Raw genomic sequence first — 24,570 nt, forward strand, 5'->3', positions numbered from 1 at the left:
GAGGTGCATTCCTGGCAGGTAGCATGTCTATCATACTGCACGGATTATTTTGTAAGTAGTATGATACACAGCATATGCATGTTCAACACTAACAATTGTTATGGAGTAATAACCATGATGAACCAAATAGCTTGTAATCATCATAATATGGTGTATAACATTAGTAATAGTGCTAATACAAATAGACCCAACAAATGACTGTTTTCCAACATGCATTGATAAACATTTCTTACAAGAGTTGTTTACCATGTTAGAGCAACAGAATTCGTCAGCAGCATTTATGTTAAAATACAAGACAACAACTAGCTAAAAGTGTGGCGGACTGTCATGCCTCTTGAGGCAGGTAGTATTATTATAAAATAAAATGTAGCACAAATTCATCTGCATATACGCATAAAATTCCAGAAGGCATACAACATGAGATAGAATTGTTTAGAGACATATGCTTAGAAATTCTTATGTAGCAAGTGTGATAAGGTAATTATCTATTAATAAATATAATAATAAATATCTAGCAATGAAATTCTACCAGCTGAATTAAGTAAAAAACCAAAAGCTCATGTTCAATAATATAAAATCTTGTGTGTCAGTCTTCAACTTTCAGCATCTGATTTTAATTATGTACAGCTATTATAAGGTGTTAGATTCATCTGGATAATTTTGATTTTGTCAGGTATTAATTGATTCTGGAAATCAAATCATTTCATTACAGAGGAAGTTTTGAGAGAATGAGTTTGTTTAGAAGAAGTGCCAAGACTTTTATTTTGTGTTTAGAAATATTGGATATGAGAACATTTCATAAATTAGGTTTTCATAAGAAAATTTCATAAATTAGTTTTGTTCTACATTTCTCAGAAAGAATGCCATCCACAACTTACAAAGTTTAATAATAAACAGAGTTATAGGAGAATTGCCTCATTTTGTATCAAGTAAATAGTTTATTGAGCAATATATTGATCTGATATTGGCATATTTCTGCAAGAGTGAGCCTATCATTAGACTTTCAAATTATATACTTTTTTTGGCACTGTTAAAGAATAAAATGATCAAATGCAAAGAAGCTGCTTTACCTTTAGAATTTTGTTGGGTTATTTCAAGTAGCCTTAATGCTTTATTAGAGGCTGAACTGAAAACTAACGTGAATAATATACATGTAAAGATAAAGCAATTAGTACGTGATTTTGGGAAATTAGATTGTGTTCCAACATTTGCTGTCTTTACAAATTCAGAGAAAGCATGTGATGATTACTTTAATTCTGCATTTGAAAGGGATGATAGTGAATCTACAAGCAAATTACCTTTTCATTCATTATTATCTCTCCTTGGGGACTGAAGGCAATTAGTAATGCATGCATTCAGATCTCTTTTTAAAAAGGTCTGAGACGTATAAACTATAAGAGAATGTCATAAGTTGGAACATATGGAAAGAGTACATAAGAAAGAGATTTTTACTGATTATATTTATTATATGCCTTATCATGCCATTCTGAAGGAATCTAGTATGACTACTAAACTGTGAGTCACTTTTGATGCTTCAGATAAAACTGCATCAGGACTTCTCTTAAATGTCCTTTTGATGGTTGGCCACAGAGTTCAACTAATGTTATTTCCAGTTCTTCTAAATTTCAGAACTTACAAGGCTAAGGTATGTGTCAATGTGAAGAACATGTTTTGATCGATTTGCGTACATCCCAAAGATGCAAGCTGGCAAAGAATGCTATGGACAGAAAGTCGTAATGAGCCTATGAGTATCTGTAGATTGAGGATAGTGAAGTGTGGAACTGTCTTTTTTTTCTCATTTTTGTTTACCAGAATAATGAAGGACCCTACATTAGATAAGTAACCAAGCACCTATGAAGGAATCCATCATCTCTTGGGAATTTTTCTATTGCCGATTTACTGCGCAGACTGCAAACTGAAGATAAAGCTAAACTTTTATTCTATAAATTGTCTGAAATAATAGAAAGAAGCAGATTCTGATTGAGAATGTGAGCATCAAGTATTTTAGCTGTAGGTTATCTGAAATTAACCAGTGATAAGAAAGTGGGTGTTAAGCATTAATTGTAAACCAAAAGAGATACATTTCATTTCTCAGAATATATTGATGATTAGAAAGAGTTCTGTAGGAAAACTATTTTCTCAGAAGCGCTAAAATTTCCAATCCTGTGGAATGGTTAGCATCTATGATGATATATGCCAAAATATGTTTCCATGAGTTGTGAAGCCCTTTGTGGCACCAAAGATATTTATTGCTTGTGGAGACAAATCTTACGAAAGGTACAGTGATCCTGGGGCTGCTGTTAATGGTGTTTATAACACTGCACTGTTGTGGGAAAAGGTATGTTTTGCCAATCATTGAAAGTAGCCTCAAATTTTGAATGGACCATCTCCAAAATTATGCTACCCCTTACTATCGTGAAGTTCGACAGGTGCTAGAGAAATTGGATTTGGGAGATTTCCGAGAATTGTTTTTACTCTAGCAATCTTTAACCATGCAATTACAACTTAACTCTGTTTATACAAAAAGCCAAAAATTCGATAGTCTCTTTGTATTAAATAAAAATCGTAACATCCAGGAATGAATAAAAATGCCATTACAAGTATTTAACACCAACTTTTAATTACTTTTTTGATATATAGTACAAAGTCCGTAATCTAGACGTCCATTATCTGGAATGATCTATAATCTGGACCTCAAAGCCACAAACTTTTTTTTTTTAGGATGTGCATAATGGATTACACATGTGCGTAATGTGTTTACGCATGCCCATTTAATGTCTAACGGATGATATAAGCTAAGCTAAATTATCTTTACTGATTCTAAGGCATTTCAGTTAATGTTGCAGATTGCGCTGTTCCTTAATCTTCTAATTGGATCCAGCTTATTATTTTGTGCAGATTGTTAGAGCAATTTTATAAAAATGAAGCTTGAACTTTCGATTATGTCAAAAAGAGTTTCCAATTCTGAAGCTGCCAAAGTATCTACAAAACAAAAGCATGCTTTGATGTCCATCAAACAAAAAGTGGAATTGCTGCAAAAAATGGATAAAGGCATGTGGATTTGATGAATAAGTGAAATCGAAACTGATCAGCCAGAGCATTTCATAAGTGAAATAAATGCTTATTTTGCTCTTAAGAAAAACAGCATATTTATTTTTACAGTTTCCATTCTTGTTTGCAACATGCTACTTATTTTTTACATAAAATATAACAAACTTTTAAGAAATAAAGCTTACGCAACGCTTATCAAGGAACACTTGAAGTAACGACGTTTTTAGCTCGACTCGTTGTTTCCACACAGCGAATCTTAATAACTATCCAAAACATTACATTATGTTGCCACTTAGGAAGTCTTAATAATTATATAGAAACATTAAATTATATTCCACTACATTACTTCCCCTCCAGTAACTGTGTTACGATTTAAGAGATTCTGGTAGTGGAGTAATGTAGCGTAAGCTAACATTATAATTAAAAATACTAAATACAATAAATAAATACAATTACAATTAAACATATTCGATAATAGAGGTTAGGAAAGGAAAAATATTCAACATTGTTACTAAAATGTAAAGGACATTTTATTAGTTGTCCAGTTCGTGAGACTCGAGATCGTTCGTCATTGGTCTCAGATTTTAACAAAGTCTGAGTTTTGGGCTGGGTGTCAAAAGTTTCTGGTTCCAGCCTTTGCTCACCTGATGTTAAACAATAGGCTGGCTTCAGCCTGTCAATCGAAATGTTTACTTCCTTACCTTTGATTTGTAACAAGAAGTATTTTTCCATTCTTTTAAGTACTTTGAAAGGTCCTTCATAACTAAATTCTAATGGTTTCTTGACTCTGTCAATTCTTAGGAAAACATGAGTACACACATTTAGATCTTTATGGACAAAAACTTTAGGAATCATTTTTCGCTGTACCGCAAAGGGCTTGAACAATTCCATTTGTTTTTGCAAATTATGCAAAAATGTTTGAGGTGTAGAAACTGTCGGTTTATCAAAAAATTCTCCAGGAAGTTTGATTGTTTTCCCATAAACTATTTGTGCAATGGAATATCCAGAGTCTTCTTTGAAGGCTGCCTTAAGACCTAGAAGAATTGTTGGAATGGATTCGGACCGCTTAATGGAATTATGACATTTGAGAGCAGCTTTCAAAGTTCGATGAAATCTCTCAATCTTGCTGTTACACTGCGGATGATAGGAAGTTGTGTGTTGAATTTTGACTCCACATATACAGTGGATGGACAAAAATATGGAAACACCTTGTGAAATGCGTGTTTGAAAAGAAAGATTGATTTTAATGAAATATATAGGTGGCGCTGGCGTTTTTGACTACTGACGCCACCTATACAACTTCCTAAATGTGCTAAACAGTTCAGTTGTTGTCGGAGTACTGTTATGTGAGGTTGTCATTGCATTATGTCAGAGTTAACAGACTTAGAACGTGGGCAAATTGTTGGAGCACGTATGGTAGGTGCTTCTGTAAGCAAGGTAGCCGAGCTGTTTAGTGTTTCAAGAGGTACTGTATCGAAGATTTATTCCGCATATTTGAAAAGCGGAAAAACATCTGCTAAATCACAGCGTGGACGAAAGTGTGTCCTGAGTGATCGTGACAGACGATCATTAAGGGCAATTGTGACGAAAAATAAGAAGACCACAGCTGCAAAAGTTACTGCTGAAATGAATATTGTGTTACCGAACCCTGTGAGTACCAAAACAATTAGAAGGGAGCTTCATAAAAAGGGAATTGCTGGCCGTGCTGCAATTGAGAAGCCACTCATCAGTGATGCTAATGCCCGTAACAGGAAAAGGTGGTGTTTAAGTCATAAAGCCTGGACTATAAAGCAGTGGCAGCGAATAATATGGTCTGACGAGTCTTCTTTCACATTGTTTCCCACTTCTGGCCGAGTTTACATCTGGAGAACGCCATCTCAAGCCTATAATACAGACTGCTTGTTGTCAAGAGTGAAACATGGCGGGGGTTCTGTTATGGTTTGGGCAGCCATATCGTGGTTCTCTGCTAGCCCCATGATAACTGTGTCAGGGCACATGACTGCCAAGACTTATGTGAACATTTTGGCCGATCAAGTTCATCCCATGGTACAAACTTTGTTCCCCGATGGTGATGGTGTCTTCCAAGATGACAAAGCCCCTGTTCACACAGCTCACATTGTCCAGGACTGGTTTTCTGAGCACGAGGATGAGTTGTCCCATCTCCCCTGGCCACCACAGTCATCAGACCTGAATATTATCGAACCTTTGTGGTCTACATTGGAACGGAAAGTGCGTTCTCGTTATCCACCGCCAACATCGTTATCTGAACTTGCCACCGTTTTGCAGGAAGAATGGTATAATATTCCCTTGGCAAACATACAGGAACTGTATTTATCCATTCCGAGAAGACTGCAAGCTGTTTTGGATGCCAACGGGTTTCCTACACCATATTAAGCAAAGAAACATGTTTTTTTAAAAGGTGTTTCCATATTTTTGTCCAACCCCTGTAATTGCCAAGGTTCGAAATAGTTCAGAAGTAAAATGTGCTCCATGATCCGTAATAACGTGGTAAGGAACTCCAAAACCTTTGATCCGATGTTCATGAAAATCTCTGGCAATGGTTTCTGCTGTTATGTCACACGAAGGAATAGTTTCCATCCAACCAGTATAGCGATCAATGCAAGTCAAGCAATACGCAAAATTATCAGATGGTGAATAAGGACCTATGAAATCAATGTGAACTATAGTAAAACGTTCATCAAGCTGCTGATATGTTCCTAATTCAGATTTTGTATGACGTGAAACCTTGTTTTTTTTACAACCAATACAAGCACAACTCCATGTTTGTATATCCTTTTTGATATTTGGCCAAATAAATTTGGACGCCATTTCTTTAACAGTCGACTTGATTCCTGGATGAGCAACGCCATGGATTTGTTGAAATATATCCATTCTAAACTGCTTGGGTATAAATGGTCTAATATTAGAAGAAGAATATCACACCACAGATTTTTACCAGATGGAAGTAAATAATTTTTGAAATGTAATGTTTTATTTTGAGCTTGTAATTCCTTATCCTGAATTTGTTTGTCAGCAATTTTATCATAATCAATGAGTGAAATAGAGACATCAGCTATTCTTGATAACTGATCTGCGACAATGTTTTCACTTCCACTAATATGGCATATGTTAGTAGAAAATTGAGATATGTATTGCAATTGGCACATTTGTCTTGGTGATGCCTTTTCGCTCTTTTCTCTGAAAGCATAAACCAGTGGTTTATGAAACTTAAAAATTTTGAAATCGCGACCTTCTAACATATGTTTAAAATGTGTAATTGCAAGATGTATTCCCAGTAACTCGCGGTCATAAGTACTGTAATTTTTCTGAGTGCTATTTAATTTTTTTGAATAAAATGCTAAAGGTTTCTATGCTCCATTTTCAAACTGCTGAAGAACTGCACCAATAGCCCAATCAGATGCATCTGTGCATAGTGACAAGGGCAAATCTGAATTAGGATAACTTAAAAGAGCTACGTATGCCAAATCCTGTTTACATTTTTCAAAGTTAAATATAGCTTCATCTGACCATTTAATTTTTCTTCTATCTTTTTTTCTTAGCACCCTTTAGGTATTCATGAAGTATTGCTTGTGTCTTAACAGCACCTTTCAGAAATGGTCGATAAAAATTAAGCATCCCTAAGAAAGTTCGCAAATCATGGATAGTCTCTGGTAATTTATAATTCAATATTGCTTCGACTTTTTCAGGTAGAGGACGAGATCCTTTCGGTGTTATAAGATATCCTAAAAATCTTAAGTTATCAACACCCATGATTGACTTAGAAATGTTGATTCTCAAACCGTATTTATCTAATTTGTCGAAAACAAGTTCAAGTGATGTCTGTGTTCTTCTTTTGAGGCAGAAGCAATTAATATGTCATCGAAATATGGAAAAGTAAAGTCCAAACCTTGAAATACTTCATGTATGAATCTTTGAAAAGTAGCTGGTGCATTTCGCAAACCAAAGCTCATTACATTAAATTCATAGAGGCCAAATGGTGTAATTATGGCGGTTTTCTGTTTGTCCTCTTTGGCTACAGGAATTTGGAAATAGGCTTTGAAAAGATAAATTTTGGAAAATATTTTTTTGCCTTTTAAAATGTGGTTAAAATCATTAATTCTAGGGATAGTTATAGTTATAGCATTAAGTCTTTGATAGTCTTCACAGGGACGAAAATTTCCATCTCTTTTAGAGACTAAGTGGAGAGGACTAGCCCATGGAGATGTAGACTGACTTATTATATTGTTTTCCAACATATACTGAAATTCTTGTTTGGCAATCTGTAACTTTTTACTGTCCAGCTGTCTTGGCTTGGAATACACTGGTTGACCTTCAGTTAAAATGTGATGCTTAACATTGTGCTTAACATTTGTTATCAAAAGATTAGGTTTTGTAATATTCGGATATTGGGATAACAGATCATGATATTTTAACTTATCATGTACTAAACTTATATCATTAATTTTGGAGATGGATGTAATGTCACATTGAGTAGTAAGGTTAGTTACACCATCGATTAATCTTTTGTTGTTTAAATCAATCAATAACTTGAAATGGTCCAAAAAGTCTGCTCCAATTATGCCTTTATTAATTTTGGCAATAATGAATGACCATCGAAAAGCTCGACAAAGGCCAAGATCAAGCATTAAAAATTTTACCCCGTAAGTGGGAATTTCTGTGCCGTTGGCGGCATATAATTTGAAATCACTCTGAAGTTTTTCTTTTCTTTTTTTTTTTTTTTTTTTTCTTTTTTTTTTTTTTTGTAGCAGGTAATAAGCAAGCATCTGCACCAGAATCAATTAGAAAATGCAAACCCGTGTGTTTGTCAGTCACAAATATTCAGTGTTTGTGGCCATCCTGAACATAACCTGCAGCAAAATCAGCTGCTAATTCCGCTGACGGTTTAAGTTTTTCCGACTTCTTTTGACCCCAAGAGCAATTAGGTTGACACTTGTCAGGAATGCATTTTAAACCAAACATGTAATGGTAATAACAATACTTTCCAAATTTGGATTAAATCTTTTCCGTTTATTACTTCTACTTCGCTCTCTGTATCTATCGCTACTTCGATTCCGAGACCGAGATTGGCGAGAAACACTTAAAGTTTCAATTTGTTTTTCCAGAGACGAAACTTTTAGCAGTAACTCATCAACTGAATTAAAATTTTTGCCAGAGGAATAAATTTCAGGCTTTAAATTCATTTCCATTATTTTGTCGGCCATTGAAGCTATTTTGTCTAACCCTTCATCGGAAACCAGTAAACTATTTTTTATTGAGTCATTCATTTTTTCCAACCACAATGTTTTGAGTACTTTATCTGAAACGTCATCAGTAGTGAGCAATATCATTTTTTGAAGTAACTGACTGGGTTTCATATCCCTAAGGTCAAGGCCAGTGACTAAGCGCTTAATTCGCTTATTTTTGTTCTCTTTGAATGTGTTTAACAGTCTTTCTTTAACTAAAGCTTATTTATTACCAGGTGTTTTATCTGTAATTATATCCCAAATAATTTCAACATATTTGGGCTCTTGTTGGAAACTACATAATTAAATTTGGTACTATCAACAGTTATTGCATTAAATTCGAATTGAGCTTCTATCTGAAGAAACCAAATTCCAGGCTTTTCTGGCCAAAACGGTGGAATTTTGACACTCACCTTGCGAGTTTCCACCGTTGATGTTCCCTCCATAATCCAAGGTTACGGTCACCAATCTTTTAATATGGATTTGATGAATAATCGAAACTGATCAGCCAGAGCATTTCATAAGTGAAATAAATACTTGTTTTGCTCTTAAAAGAAACAGCATATTTATTTTTACAGTTTCCATTCTTGTTTGCAACATGTTACTTAGTTTTTACATAAAATATAACAAATGTTTAAGAAATAAAGCTTACGCAATGCTTATCAAGGAACGCTCGAAGTAATGACGTTTTTAGCTCAACTCGTTGTTGCCACACGGCGAATCTTAATAACTATCCAAAACATTACATCATGTTGCCACTTAGGAAGTCTTAATAATTATATAGAAACATTAAATTATATCCCACTACAGGCATATCCATCTCAAAATTATGCGAGGAGTATGACACAAGAAAAAAGAAAAAGAAACTTTTTGAACTTTTTGTGGAAGCATCTTAAACAACTTTCATTAAAAGAAATGTTTAATAAAGTAAACAAATAAATATTAAGCTTTTTTTTCTAAATTTTGATACCCTTTAGATCATAATTGCTCTTTATTTCATAAATTATGGTTTCATATCTTTAATTGTATAATTTCTGCTTGCCATCTTACCAGATTTAAATTGATGATATATAATCCGGAAAAAAACCCTAATCCAGAATCGTCGAAGTCCCGACGAGTCCAGATTACGGACTTTGTACTGTACTAATATTGATTTGCTTTGCATTGAATCTTTACATAAAATGCTTATTGCCATCTGCATGTTTTCATTCTGTGAGTATTATTCATAAAATTGCAGTAAAGGTTCCAATGTTTCTTTAGCTTGATCATAATTTATTACCAGATTTTCATACAGGTCAATTGTTTCCAATGTGTTTTTACTTTTGCTGTCATCTTCATTAAAGTTATTTTCTCAGATTTCATACAAAATAACTCTTTGTTTATGGTATAGTAAACCTGTTGTTTCCACTTCATTACCTGTATTAGAAAAAATCATCTAGGCAAGGCCATTTGTTATAAAAGTGAAAGACCTTCTTTTAAGAGGGTCTACCAATTCCATCACTTTAAATTAAGGGGGTTCTTATTAGTGTACAAATTATGTGCAATTATGAAAAAAAAATACTGTTTTTTTCCATTCTTCTGTTAATGGGCAGAAAAGATATGCTAGAAGAATGTACTTAAAATGTTATGGCTCATTCTGATTATCTTTCCCCACCAAGTTGTGAACTCATTCACACCTAATTTTTTTCTAAGCTAGTCATGAAAGGCAACAGCTGTTTTCAAAACAGTGGCATGCTAAAAATTCCATACAAAAGCAATCAATCAAAAAAATTTTAAAAGGGAGAAAACTCGGTAATAGAACACACCTGTTTTTAGAAAACTTTTCGTGCCATTGTTTTTCTCTCCATGTACTCAGAGATCTGTTTCTGCTTTTAAAAAAATGAAAGACTTACCCAAATTCGACATTGGTACAGCTTTGGCGATGCATACTTGACAAAACAGCCATGCTATGCACATAATTGGGTTACCACATAACTATTCTGGCAGCAAATTACTCTGCCTTATGAATACCTTTTTATGACTTTTCAGTAAGTGTGCAGATAATTAGAATGTACCCAAGTTGTTAACTGTGACATTTTACTTTTGTCTTCCACTTTTTCCAAAAGTAAAGGAATAAAGGGGGTAACTGTTTTCATAATGGACAAAATTCCCTCCTGTGAGATGTTATGTTATTAATGTTGATGTCAGTTGTTTTTTAATACAGTAGTTTGTTTATTGGATAGTTCATTATAATAGAACACTTAATACATTAAAGATCAGAATTTTTTTATCCCTAACTTGCCACAGCGGCTGTGTATTTCCTTGGAGACTTTTCCCCCCTGGCGACTTGTCAGTTTAGATCTTACTCTTTTTTATAATATTTTTAAAAATTTTCAGTGTTTGAGTCTAAAACATTTTTTCATGTTATGAAACAATGATTTGCAAAAACCCATAGACATTGATATTTTTCTAAACTATAATCTTGATCAAAGTATAAACGATACAAAAAATAATCAGCATAATTCATAACAATGTGCAAAAGTAATGCAATACATCAAAAAAAGAAAATACACTCTTATTTCTGTAGTGTTCATTTGTTTTATCTTTTCCTTTGCTACACATTTTACCTTTTTTACGATGCACTTCAATACGTTAAGACTCATAGCCAGTATGCAACAACATCTCTGAGCCCTTTATTTATCAATGGGATCTTTGTAACTTTTTGTTTAGTTTGTTCCACTTAAAAAACTTCTATACTTTCAAAGTAGACTTAACTAATGAGTATGGCTCAAATAATTCAAATTTTATCTAAAAACAGTTCACATGACATTAAGCTAGCACAACAACAGAATAGCATAGAATGAACGCCGTTACAATTATAGTTATTTTAAATGTACATCACATCCCTTCCTCCAGTTTATAAACAATAATAAAAATGACAAAATAACATCAATACAAGGACATTCACAATATTCCATGCAATAAACAAACTTACATAAAAATGATATATGCAATATGTTACATTATTTTATTCTATGACAAAGTCTCTATACCTTGAAAGTTGTCTAATCAACCGTCCACTTCTTGTTACTGTATTATTGGACAAATTATTTTGTCGATTTCCTATATTAATAGGCACGGAAAGGTTATCAGGGCTTCCATTTGAATTTTTCTCTTTATCTACTAATATACCATCATAATCATTATTAACTTTGTAAGGTGAATTTGAAAATTTTATATGGAGTATGTTTCTTCCTGATATTTGCCCATTTGAATTTCTTACAATATAGGATCTAGGAGCTTTATGTTTTGAAATTATTTCACCTTTATCCCATTGCCCAGTTCTAAAGTTGAACAAGGTTATAGTATCTCCAGGTTTTAACTCGGGCAGTTTCTGTGCAGTTCTATCATAATAATATTTTTGCTTAGCTTGAAGTCCACAAAATTTAGAATAAGGTTTGTTTACTTTAGTATTTAACAATTTATTACCGATAGGTAATTTTGTCCTTAATCTTCTATTAAATAAAAGTTGTGCAGGACACAAATTTATTTCACTAATTGGGGTATTTCGATATTCCATTAAACCTACACTTATATCTTGAACTTTTCTCATGATATTTTTCACTATTCCTACAGCTTTCTCAGCCAGCCCATTACATTGAAGATATCTGGGGCTACTAAATTTAAGTTTGAAATACCAATCCTCAGCAAATTTTTTAAATAAGTAGCTATTACAGGGATTATTGTCGCAAACGACTTCATTTGCAATACCATACTCAGCAAAGATGCATTTTAACTTTATCATAATTTCAGTTGCTGTCTTATCTTTTATATTAAAAACCTCAATCCATTTAGAGTAATAATCAATAACTACTAAGTAATTTTGATTACCAAATTGCAGGATGTCAATGGCAATTTTTTCGAATGGTTTAGTTGGAATTTCATGTTGCATTAGAGGTTCTTTTTTGATTTCTATTTCTGAATTTTTCACATTTGGAAACAAGCTGCTCAATGTTATTTGCCATACCTGGCCAGTAAAAAATTTCACGGGCTCTACTTTTACATTTCACAATTCGAAAATGCACTTCATGAATTAACTGCAACATATCTTTTCTAAAACTGTAAGGTACAACTAATTTTTCATTAATAAATAACAAGCCGTCATTAATATAAAGATAATTTTTAACTTTAAAGTATGTTTTTACACTACTATCTACTTTTTTGTAACATTTAGGCCATTATATTTCATAACTATGTGCAAATCTGGATCTGATTCAGTTTCTTTCCTAAATTGCACCACTCTTCTTTCGCTCATAGGCAAATATTTTGAAATAATGTGAACAACATTTAACATTTCAGGATCATCACTAATAGTTTCATTCACAGGATATGCATGTGACAAAGTGTCAGCAAAAAACATTTGATTTTCTGGAACATAATTTATCTCAAAATCATACTTTAGTAATTTTAAGATCATCCTTTTCATTCTAGAAGAGATTTTATGCAATGATTTCGTAATTATTGCCATTAAAGGCTTATGATCACTTTGTACTGTGACTTTCGCCCATAAACAAAATTCTGGTACTTTTCAAAAGAAAATACTAAGGCCAATAGCTTTTTTTTTATCTGTGCATATTTTTTTTTACATTGTTAGTCAGGCTGCAAGACACAAATGATACAGGCTTACCCTTTTGAATTAGACACGATCCTAGGCCATCCTTCAAACTATCACACTCTATAATTATATCCTGATTACCACTGAAAACGTTTAAAATTGGAGCTTTTGTTAGCTGATGTCGTTAAATGATTCTTCCTGAATCTCTTCCCAATTAAATTCAACCTTTTCTTGAATGATTTCTTGTAAAGGAGCAGTATCCTTAGATACATTAGGTATGAATTTTGACAGAAAATTTAACATTCCTAACAACCTCCTTACTTCAGTTTTTGATTTTGGTGTTGGCATATCGATAATTGCTTTAATATGACTAGGATTGGCTTTTACACCTGACTCAGAAATAATTTGGCCTGCATATTTGACTTCCGGTACCCTATAATGTAATTTATCAGGATTAAATTTTATATTTAGAGACCTAGCTCTTTCAAGAACCTTAGAGATAATTATATCATGAGTAACCTCATCAGATCCTGCAATTATGATATCATCAAAATAAACTTCCACACCCTCAATATCACCAAATAATTTTTGGTTTCTTTTCTGAAATATTTCTGGGGCGGAGGATATTCCAAATAGCTTTTTATTAAATTTATATCATCCATAAGGGGTATTAAATGCACATAGTTCAGAACTAGTTTCATCTAGTGGTACATGCCAAAATCCATCTTTTAAACCTACAACTGAAAATACTTTTTTACCTTTTAGCCTACTAATTATATCATCTGGAGAAGGAATTTGATAGTGTTACCTTTTAATTACTTTATTTAGATCTCTAGGATCCAGGCATAATCTAAGATTCCCATTAGGCTTTTCAACTATAACCAAACTTTGAACCCAATCAGTTGGTTTATTTACTTTCAATACTGTCCCTTCTCTTTCAAGTTTATCTAAAGTATCTTTTAATTTAGGCTGTAAAGCCCGAGGAACATGTCTTGGGGAGTGTATTACTGGTATTGTATCATCTTTAATGCTTATATGATATGGTTCATCAGGAAATTGCCCTGTACCTGTAAACACATCTTTATACTGAGCAATTAAATAATTTTTATTAATGATATTGCACTTTAAGGAATCAATCTTTTCAATTAGCTTTAATGCAGAACAAGCTGTTAACCCTAATATAGGCATAGATCTTACATCAAGAACATAAAACTGTAAAGGTACATTCTTAAGCCTTTCAGTTGAATAATTAATTATAAGAGTACCTTCTGGTTTAAATTACCATATGCAGTTAAGAACAAATCAGTTTCATTAAGACATAAAAATGACATATAACATCAGTACAAGTACATTCACAATATGGCTTAAGTTTAACATTATTTAAAACATATAAAGGCAAAATATTTACTTCTGCACCAGTAGCTAATTTAAAATCAACTTTGAAAGACTTATTATTTACATACATTGTAATACTTTTCACCCATGTTTCACTTACCTTGTGAATATCCTTATTTACTTCATCAATATAATTTGGTAGTTCTTTGATTGATTTTGCACTTATTTTAAATTCACTATGCCTGTTTATCATTACAGAGTCAACAAATACACTATGTTCATTATATATACCATGTTCATTATTTGGTATTCCAGCTTCATAAATGTTCTTGGGACACCTCGCAGCAAAGTGGTTCTTTACTTTGCATTTTGCACACGTCTTTCTGTAAGCTGGATAGTCCCGATATTTGTGCCTTCTTCCGCACTTCTTGCAGTCGTATTCTAGTGTTGATTGCTTCTGCTGCGACGACAACTTTGGTGGCACTGACTGTTTTGATTGATGCTGCTGTTTTCTATATTTCTGTTCACAGTCACTGGATCATCTTTCATGTTCCGGAGTTGCTCTTTGCTTGTTTCTGCGGCACAGACTATTTCTATAGCTTTTTCTAATCCCAGGTTAGATTCTCAAAGCAAACATTCGGTCAGACTCCTATCCCGAATGCTTAATACAATACGGTCGTGAATCATTCCATTTTCTTGTTTATCAAACTCGCAAGTTAAAGCTAAAGTCTTTAAAACTGAGTGACATAATATTCAATTGTTTGTCCTTGCTAGCTACATGAAAAGAATTTGTAACATTCATATACGGCATTCTGCCGTGGTGAACAATAATCTTCAAAAGACTTCAAGACCTCTTCGTACTTCTCTTTATTCTCAGGTAGCTCAAATAGAAACGTGTTATAAATTTCAAGTCCTTCAGTATCGAGTAAATTAAAAAGAATTGCAATTTTAGTCTTATCTGGCTTGGCATCTTTTCCATTGCAAGTGAATAGTTTTCTAGCTGTTGCTTACATTTTTTCCATTTTTTCTTTAACATTTCTGACGGAGAATGTCAGCGGAGCAGGTGGTCTGAAATGCATTTTGCTCCTGACACCATGTAACTTCTTGTTTAGTTTGTTCCACTTAAAAAACTTCTATACTTTCACAGTAGACTCAACTAATGAGTATGGCTCAAATAATTCAAATTTGATTTAAAAACAGTTCACATGACATTAAGATAGCACAATACGTGCATCACAACAATGGATTAGCATAGCACGAACACCGTTACAGTTGTTATAGTTATTTTAAATATACATCACAATCTTATCCTGTATAGTTCTAATTATTTCATATAAATTATATTTAATATAGAGCCTATACATAAAAAAAATTCCTAGTACTTTTTTAAAGTGTGGTTCTGCATAAGACATTTTTCTGTATGAAAAGGAACCATTCAAAAATTGCATATACAGTCAAAAGTTGTTAATCCGGACTCGTCGGGACTTCAGTGATTCCGGATTATCGATTTTTCCGGATTATAGATCATCAGTTTAAATCTGGTAAGATGGCATGCAAAAATTATAAAATTAAAAATATGAAACCGTAATTTATGAAATAAAGAACAATTATGATCTAAAGGGTATCAAAATTTACAAAAAGAAAAAGCTTTATATTTATTTGTTTACTTTATTAAACATTTCTTTCAATGTAAGTTGCTTCGTTTCATGTGATAATACATTCTCTTTAATTCTATTAAACAGACATAATTTCTTGTTTAGTTACAAAGTTCTGCTGTTCAAGTCCTATAATTGCTGTGTCGAGAATACCGACTAATTTGTCAATCGAAATGTTTTCATTTTCAATAACCTCTCTGTCACTTTCTTCACTATCGGAAGCGAATTATAATGACGAGGAACTTGATTTAAATCATATCAAAGACGGAGTACATTGAGATGAAATACTACATTTAGTAAGGAATTATAAGCCAAATAAAATAAAAACATCTGCTCTGAAGATAAGGATAGTGCTGACAGATCAACTTCCAATTCATTGCGCGCCTCGGCGTTTCTCCCCCTCCCCCTGCCGCAGAGTGGCGTGAAATTGATAAACAGATTTCGGATTTCAAAACATACTTTTGCTTTGTAGATCCTTTACATATTAGTTAATATATATCGGAAATTTTATTTGACATAATCGAAAGTTCAAGCTTACTTTTATAAAATTGCTCTAACAGTCTGGAAAAAATAATAAGCCAGATCCAATTTGAAGATTAAGGAACAACGCAATCTGCAACATTAACTGAATTAGATAATTTTAGCTTAGCTTATACCGTCTGTTATACATTAAACGCGCATGCGTAAACGTATTATGCGCTTGCACACATGCATATTCACAGCTGTAAAGGTCTTACGCGCACGCGTCAACACGACGCATGCGCAGAAAGTTGTAGCTTTGAGGTCCAGATCATGGGTGTCCGAATTAACGACTTTTGACTGTATACCTCATTTCACTTTACTTTTAATTGGCGAGTGCAAGGTGTACAGACTCTTATATGAAATTTCCTTTTTCCATTACTTGAAATAAACACAGGTGGTGTCCGCCGATAACATCTCGGCAAAAACATCGCAGACGAAAACTTTGCGGAGAAAACAACACAAGGCGAAAACGTCGTGCTACAAAACATCGTAAGAGAAAACATCGCCATCGAAAATAAAGCGGTTCAAAAACTTCGCAGTTTAAAAACATCGTCGTCGAAAATATCGTGGTAAAAAATAAAGTATCTACAAATCATCGCATGACGATAACATCGCAAATATACTTTTTTTCAGTTTTTAATAATTGTAAATGGATATTCCCATAATGTTTTGTGAGCGCAAGGTGTAAAGAAGGATAATTTTTAATTTCACATTTTTTTATTAACTAATAAATTTTTGCTGAATAAGTAAGAAGGAAACTTAAGCATAGAAAATTAAATGCAACTTATAGATTATACTTTTCATGAAAAATTACCAGTAAAACTTTATAAAAAATGATTTATTAATGGCCTTTGTTAGTTAAAAATGTCGGTTTTAAAATTCTATTAAGTGCTATAAGTTGCATTAATTTTCTATGCTTAAGTTTCCTTTTTATTTTCTCAGCAAAAATTTATTAATTAATAAAAAATATGGAAGTAAAAATTATCCTTCTTTCCATCTTGCGCTCACAAATCATTATGGGAATATCCATTTACAGTTATTAAAGCATGTCTGCGATGTTATTGTCATGCGATGATTTGTAGATAGTTTATTTTTTACCACGATATTTTCGACGACGATGTTTTTAAACTGTGAAGTTTTTTAACTGCTTTATTTTGGACCACGATGTTTTAGAACTGCGATGTTTTCTCCGATGTTTTGTAGCACGACGTTTTCGCCTTGCGCTGTTTTCTCCGCGAGGTTTTCGTCTGCGATGTTTTTGCCGCGATGTTTTCGGCTGTAACCAACACAGGTTCATGCTGCTTCATGTCACCCCACAACTTCCCAGTTGGACCTGTACGTGGCACTCTCCCTACACATATATCCGTGGTTATCATTGTCTGTAATCCAGTATTTTGGCATCAAAAAGTGAAACTGCTTGTACTTTATCTTTTTCTTTAGTTTAAAGGCATTGTAGATTCTAAAACAGTTAAAGAGGACTGAGCCACACAATCAACTCCTTTCATGTGAGCCTTAAATTGATTTATACACACAAGTTTTATTATATCCTCTCAAGTTTTTCCTTGAGACAAAAGTGTCATGAATCATTAATATCATTCGGACATCCCACCTGTCTTTCCGTATGAGAAGAACACCACCTTTTCTGTAGAATACTGTGTCACATTTCTTCATTTTTAATGCTTTGGTTTTCAGACTTGGTGGTAAACTTCTCTCATCCTAATAGTCCTACAGACTGTAGTTATTCAGTACTAAGTCAGCAGCAGATGCCCTGTTATATTTGTCATGCTAGATATGGTATCACATACTGTGGTTAATGACCAAGAACTTGAAGAACAATTTCTTCCCTTCACCAGTGCAAATCTACACATTGCAGATATGGCCTGTGTTACTCTTGTACACTACTTTAACAAAGTCTCAGAGCTGTTGTCCATTGTTGTGTTATCATTATTATATCAGAATGTCCATACTTTCTTAAATCTTATGGTAGCTGATAGTCTGTAAAATGTAGGTGTAACTGTTAGAGGATTTGTTGACCAATTGATCATGATAAGTATGTAACCCCTTTTAGAACATTTCAAAAAGTCATCATGAAATACTGGGCTAGTCACAGAGGCTGTAGAGTCATACTGAGACAGAAATGCAGTGAATGGACGTCAAACATTTGTAAACTGGGTGGAATATCAATTTCAGACCATTAATTGTCATCATTATGATGAAACAAATTAACTAGAACAGAAACACTTTCATCATTAGTGTCAGAATCACTTTAAAGCATTGCCACCATATGCTTCTTTATAGGTTTGATATTAGGTTATTGAAATCTATAACCTTTATAGGTTTGATCACTGTGACTAGAGTCATCCTCACAGCCATCAAAACATCCATTCACACAATTATCCTCATCTTCCGTCTCACTAGGGACATCTGATAAATTATTGTCAAAAACTTCCAAAAGCATTTCCGTTTCATTCATTTCCTTCCATTTTCTGAAAGAGGTCATTTCTAAAAGCACAAGGAGGAACCTGAAGTCAAAGACAGTGATATTGCCAAAATTCAGTCTGCAATCAAAACTGGTAAATAAATGATAAAAAAAAGCACAGAAGCAAATCTATTTTAATACATTAACTATTGATATAAACCCCTAAGTAGGCAATGGAAGCAATATATAAAAACAGGTGGCATCTACAGACAACATGTAGAAAACATGAGCTATCTTGTAATCAGTGGATTCGTTATCTGTTCCCAGTATGTTAAGCCTTGTTACCTAGGAAAGATGTTTTTGTAAATGAATTTTTTAGCAAAACCTAATCATATTTTTGTTACACATGGTAAAGAGAGAGGAAAAAAGAACTTTGTACTCAGTCCATTCTTCTGCTGGGATTCAAATCTAGCATTTAATTACCAGTGCTTCACAAACTGATGGTATCTGCCTAACACTGATATCATGACAAATTTTGTCTGTAAAAAAGAAGGAATGGAAATAGGTAATCATTTCCTTAGCATAGGTTCGTTAATATAGGGGAATATCCACTGAAAGTCCCAGAGATTTTGACCATCATAAGCCTAAAGTATTTAATAAATTAGCCTTTTTTTTTTATCAAAAAGGAAATATCTCATTAACAGCTCATATGACTACAGTTTTGTAGCAACATATACTTGAGTCTTTGCTTGAACACATCTTCATGTTTATGTTCTGTTCAAGGAAGTTTTAAGGTCATGATACCAAATGAATACTGTGTGATATTTGCTTAACAGTGACAAGGAACATATGCTCTCAGATACCAAAGTACTCTGAAGTTTTACACCCAATGAGCAATCAGAATACAAGTTCAGTTCTAAATAACTGTTTTTCAGCCAATTTTTTTAGACTTGCATGTTATATTCTTCACAGAATCAGAGAATTTGCACACGTGATGGAGGCGTCATAATTGGAAAACTCATTTCCATTGTTGTAATTGAAGTTACATGCCAAAATAAAATTTTGAGGCATAGAATGAACACGCAGCTTTGCAACATTTTGAGAAGAAACTATAAAATAAATACTTATGTCGCAGAATTGTGTCAACAATTGTTTGAAAGTCTAAATGTTTAGGGATTAAAAAATTGCTCCTTATTTCAACTAATTAGTATATAAATTGTTTCTTTCATGTTTTTGCATAGTTAAACTGTGTATATGTCTTTCTATTTACTATAATTTTATTATTCAGGCTTATCTTTTTAACTTGAAATATATATATATATATATTTATGCAATAAATTTGAAAAGTAGTTTGGACTGTAATCAGTGTTTTGTAACCAAAATTAAAACTCTTTTACTTGTTTCCAGATTATCAGAGATGCTCTTTCAAACCAAATGTAGACCGAGTTTTAAATACTAAAATTAAATTACTTCTTTAAATTACTTCATGGAAATTACTTCATTATATTCTGAAGCTTATATGCAACTCTTTGTAACTTATTTATATGATTGATACATTTAAAAGAGGCATTCAGTTTCATAGTGGATCTGTTTTTTGTTGTAACTTAAAATTTAGGTTTAATTTGCTGTGTCAATTAATAACATACTAATTCTGTCATTTTCATCTGTCTGTATTCTTTAATTTAGGTAAAACAAACAACAAAGCTTCTTTTATTTTTTATGCTTTCAATGCATTATTTTACAATGCGGTTAAATCGCACTTAATTTATTTTCTAAAACTTTTGTTTTGTCAAATTATTACTTTATATTAATATATAACAATTATCTGTTATTTATCTTTTTTCATTACTAGGATGAATGCAGAAAATCCAGTTTCAGATACTATACTTAAGGTATGTTTTCTTAAAGCAATAATGTGTCTGCATTTTTATAACTGAAAAGAGTATATTTAGCTTTATTTACAAAAGTAAGGAAAATTCAACTTTAGATTGGCTGCATCTCTTCTTTTTAAGGTAAAAAGGATTTCAAATATTTTGCTGTTTGAAGAAAAGGAGCTTTGGGTTAATGTCTGTACAAATACATAAGAGTTTATCAATAAAATTAATGCTAATATAAGGTTGGCTTAACTTAAAATTTCAAATGATTCACTTCTCTTCTCTGGGCAGTTTAATTTTTGTTATGAATTTCTTCTTTGTATGAATAAATACTATCTCTCTGGACAAGGGGTTCTCAACCAGTTTCTCATAGGGGGGAATGCAGTAAGCTTTGTATTTACCTGTTAAGTATTTACTTTTAATTTATGAATATAAAAAACTAATTTCATTTTTGGTACTTATCACCATTTTCTGTTCTTTTTCTTATTTAGTTTATAAAATGCATTAAAAATAATCTAAATTTAAATAAATCTATGTATACTTTTCAAATTTTGCAAAGGAGGGGATGATTATCTAGCAATGATGAAAGGGGTACATGAGCTGAAAAAGGTAGAGAACTGCTAGGCTATACTGTTATAGTTAGTAAAATTTCGCATGTTCCAATTAATGTCATTTGTGGTTTATTATTTCAAACATTTAACAATTTTTGATGATGTATGCATTGTCACAAATAATCTATCAAATGATCTTTTGCAGTGCAATAATCTTAATCTTAGGACCCTCATGTATATAGTTATGATTCATAATGGCCTGTATGCATAGAGTTGTAATATTTTGTATCTCACACGCAATAAACTGCTCTGAAAGGGATAGGGGGAAGAGATTAGATGGAAAAAATAATGTAATTTTGAAGTAATAGTAAATAAAAATATTCATTTGTTAACAATGTGTGCAGTTACACATTAAGCTGAACAGTACTTCAAAGTTTTTCACAAACCACCAAAAATTTGTCTCCTGACCTCTCCAGTGGGTTGTAGCTCATATCTTGAGAGCTACTATTTCACTGATCACGAATATTTTAGCTCTGTAAAGACTTATGTGATGACATTAAATATTTTAAGATCTTAACCTTGCAGATGGTAAATTGAATTAGAAAAAGTAAACTCCAGTGACAATTGATATAATTTTGAAAAAAAAAAAAAAAAAAAAAAAAAGTTTGCTTTAATTTCTGAATTCTAATGAAAAGCTAGTGGAATTCAGTTTATCAGAGGGAATATGAACACTTCCCAGAAATAAAAATTAGCAGCAACTAGTCACAAAGATGTTAATTTATGAATTGAAATCTAAAGTGACTAGACATCTGCAATTAATGGGTCTTGACTATTATTCCTAGTTTATTATTTCTAGACTAGTATTCCTAGTATTTAGTTTTAGTTTATGAATATAAAAAACTTTCTTTTTTAAAAGTTTTGGTAATTATCAAAATTTTTTATACTTTTTGTTGTTTCATTTATGAAGTATGCTGAAAAATAATCTAAATAAATGTTTATATATATTGAGTTTTAGAAGAGGGAGAGTGATTTTTACCAGTAGTGAAAAGAGTGCATAGAAACTCTTGTTAAATATTTTAGTTGCTTTCAATTATAAAATTAATATGAATTTATGTGAAACATTCCCATTATCTAATTTGTTATTTTTCTTTTGAAGGGAAAATATCAAATTTTGTTGCTGGAAAAATTACTTCCTTGGCAAAACCCCCTTGGATGCCTTTTTCAGACATCTCTTGGTGTTTGCTTTGTAGAGGTAAGTTAATTCATTTTATAAATTTTTAAAATTTAGGCTTTTTTTAAATCTGTCTTGGCTTTAGATGCTTTTCAAGCAACTTTTGTATTCATATTTGACAAATCCTTTTGAGTGTCACTATTAATAAATTGATATCATGTGTAAATACGCATATACATTCTTTGTCGCTAAAACTCAATCCAAATCAAAATATAAAGAAATCTCACTTACCTGTCAGACGCATTCTCGCCTTTTATCATTTTCTCTATATTTTATTGACGACGCAATTAAATACATTTACAACAAAGAGAAGCACATATAAACTTTGGTTAATGTTTCGCGTTGGTGTTACATCTTTCGCAATCATCAAGGTTCTGCACTAGTGCGAAAAATTCAAGCGCACACTGCGCCATCTGGTCCAATACAGTTTCTACAGACTGCCCCCCGAATGACCAGGGGTTCATTCAAACACTTACATTAATACAAATTTAACAAAAGAAACTTTTACAATGTAAAGTTCAATCAATTCACATATTAAAGAAACTACACTTATTTACTATATAAACAAATTATTCATCTTTAAACAATTTGTAAAGTTACCTGCAATAAAGTATGATAAAGATAATAAGCTGGCAACTCAATACCTGTACATACAATTAAACTTTCATCACATATATGGAATAGTCCTGTAACAATAATACAGATTATTAAACATGTAATAAACAATTAAATTTATTCATTTATTTGAAGATTATATAAAAGCTGCACAGGTCTTTTAATAAGTGATGTACCTGTTTTAATTTCACAAGACCTTACTTTTCCATCTCTGCCAGGAAATACTGTTACAACTCTTCCTAATTTCCAAAAATGTCTAGGTAGCTTTTCATCATGAATTAATACAATATCATTAACTTTAAATTCAGTAATTTTACCTGAAGGTTTAACACAATGAACAGATCTCAGCATTATTAAGTATTCATTTTTCCATTTAATCCAAAACATACTTACCAATCTTTCTCGATAATTAAATCTTTTAATTAGCATTTTCCTATTAACTAAATTAGAATCAAAATGAAGCCTTGCAGGAAGCAAACTATTCACCCTGCGCCCCAATAGCATATGAGCTGGAGTTAGAGGCATAGGTTCCTGTAATTCAGAATAAACATAAGTTAAAGAATGAGAGTTAAGAACACCTTCAATTTCAGTAATTAGAGTTTCTAATTCGTCTCGAGATAAAGTGGTTTTTCTTAAAGTTTTTCATAAAGCAAGTTTTACAGATTTAATTAGTCTTTCATAGAAGCCACCCCACCACGCAGCTTTCTCAGCGATGTAGCACCACTAGATTTTGTGGGAGGCATAAAAGTCTTTTACTGTTGGAGGACTAATGACAGTCCACAAATTTTTAAGTTCAAGTTCTGATCGTTTGAAAGTTTTGGCATTGTCCGTCAAGACCTCGACGAGTAATGAATCATCGAAAAGCAAGAAGAAATGTTTCTGTGGTCATGCTACCAACAAACTGTAAATGAAGAGCTCGCATTACTCCACAAGTAAACAACACGATGTAGTTTTTCTCATCACTGTCTTTGGTATAAAGTGGTCCACCGAATTCTATACCTACAACAGAAAAAGGAGGTAATTCTTCTGTTCTATTTACTGGTAAAGGAGCAGTAACTTGCACACCAAGAGAAGAATTAAATCGTTTACACAGAATACATTTTCTTAAGCTATTTTTAACAATTTGTCTTCCTTTAATTATCCAGTATCTTTCGCGTATTTCTATCAAAGTTTCAGAAATTCCACCATGAAACACTTTGCTGTGTGCATCCGACACTAATAAATTCACAAAGTGATGTTTTGAGGGCATAATAATTGGGTGTCTTTGAAGGTAAGAAAGTCTTGACTTCTGAAGTCTTCCACCAACATGCATTATCCCGTCATTATTAAGAAAGGGATTCAGTTCTAGAATAGAGGAAGTCTTAGAAACTGTTTTACCCTGTCTCAAAGAGGACAGCTCTTCTGCAAAAGCTTCACTTTGAACAGTGTTTGTCCAGATAATTTTAGCTTCGTTAAGTTCTTCGGTGCTTAGTTCACCACA

At 32.6% G+C, this 24,570-nt stretch overlaps 1 protein-coding gene across 2 annotated transcripts in view; it reads left to right on the forward strand.

The window, feature by feature from the left end:
- Zwilch (zwilch kinetochore protein) overlaps nucleotides 1-24,570 on the forward strand; it is a 129,283-nt gene that overhangs the window by 15,349 nt on the left and 89,364 nt on the right. For both annotated transcript variants that reach the window (XM_085809829.1, XM_085809830.1), the window contains exons 3-4: nucleotides 20,672-20,711; nucleotides 22,401-22,496. In XM_085809829.1, the coding sequence (XP_085665955.1) occupies nucleotides 20,672-20,711; nucleotides 22,401-22,496 (136 nt within the window). The remainder of the gene's footprint in view (nucleotides 1-20,671; nucleotides 20,712-22,400; nucleotides 22,497-24,570) is intronic.

This window comes from Stegodyphus dumicola, chromosome X2, assembly GCF_044657685.1.
Source record: "Stegodyphus dumicola isolate Sdum_Otavi_A_Nest chromosome X2, ASM4465768v1".
NCBI classification, from domain to species: Eukaryota; Metazoa; Arthropoda; class Arachnida; order Araneae; family Eresidae; genus Stegodyphus; species Stegodyphus dumicola.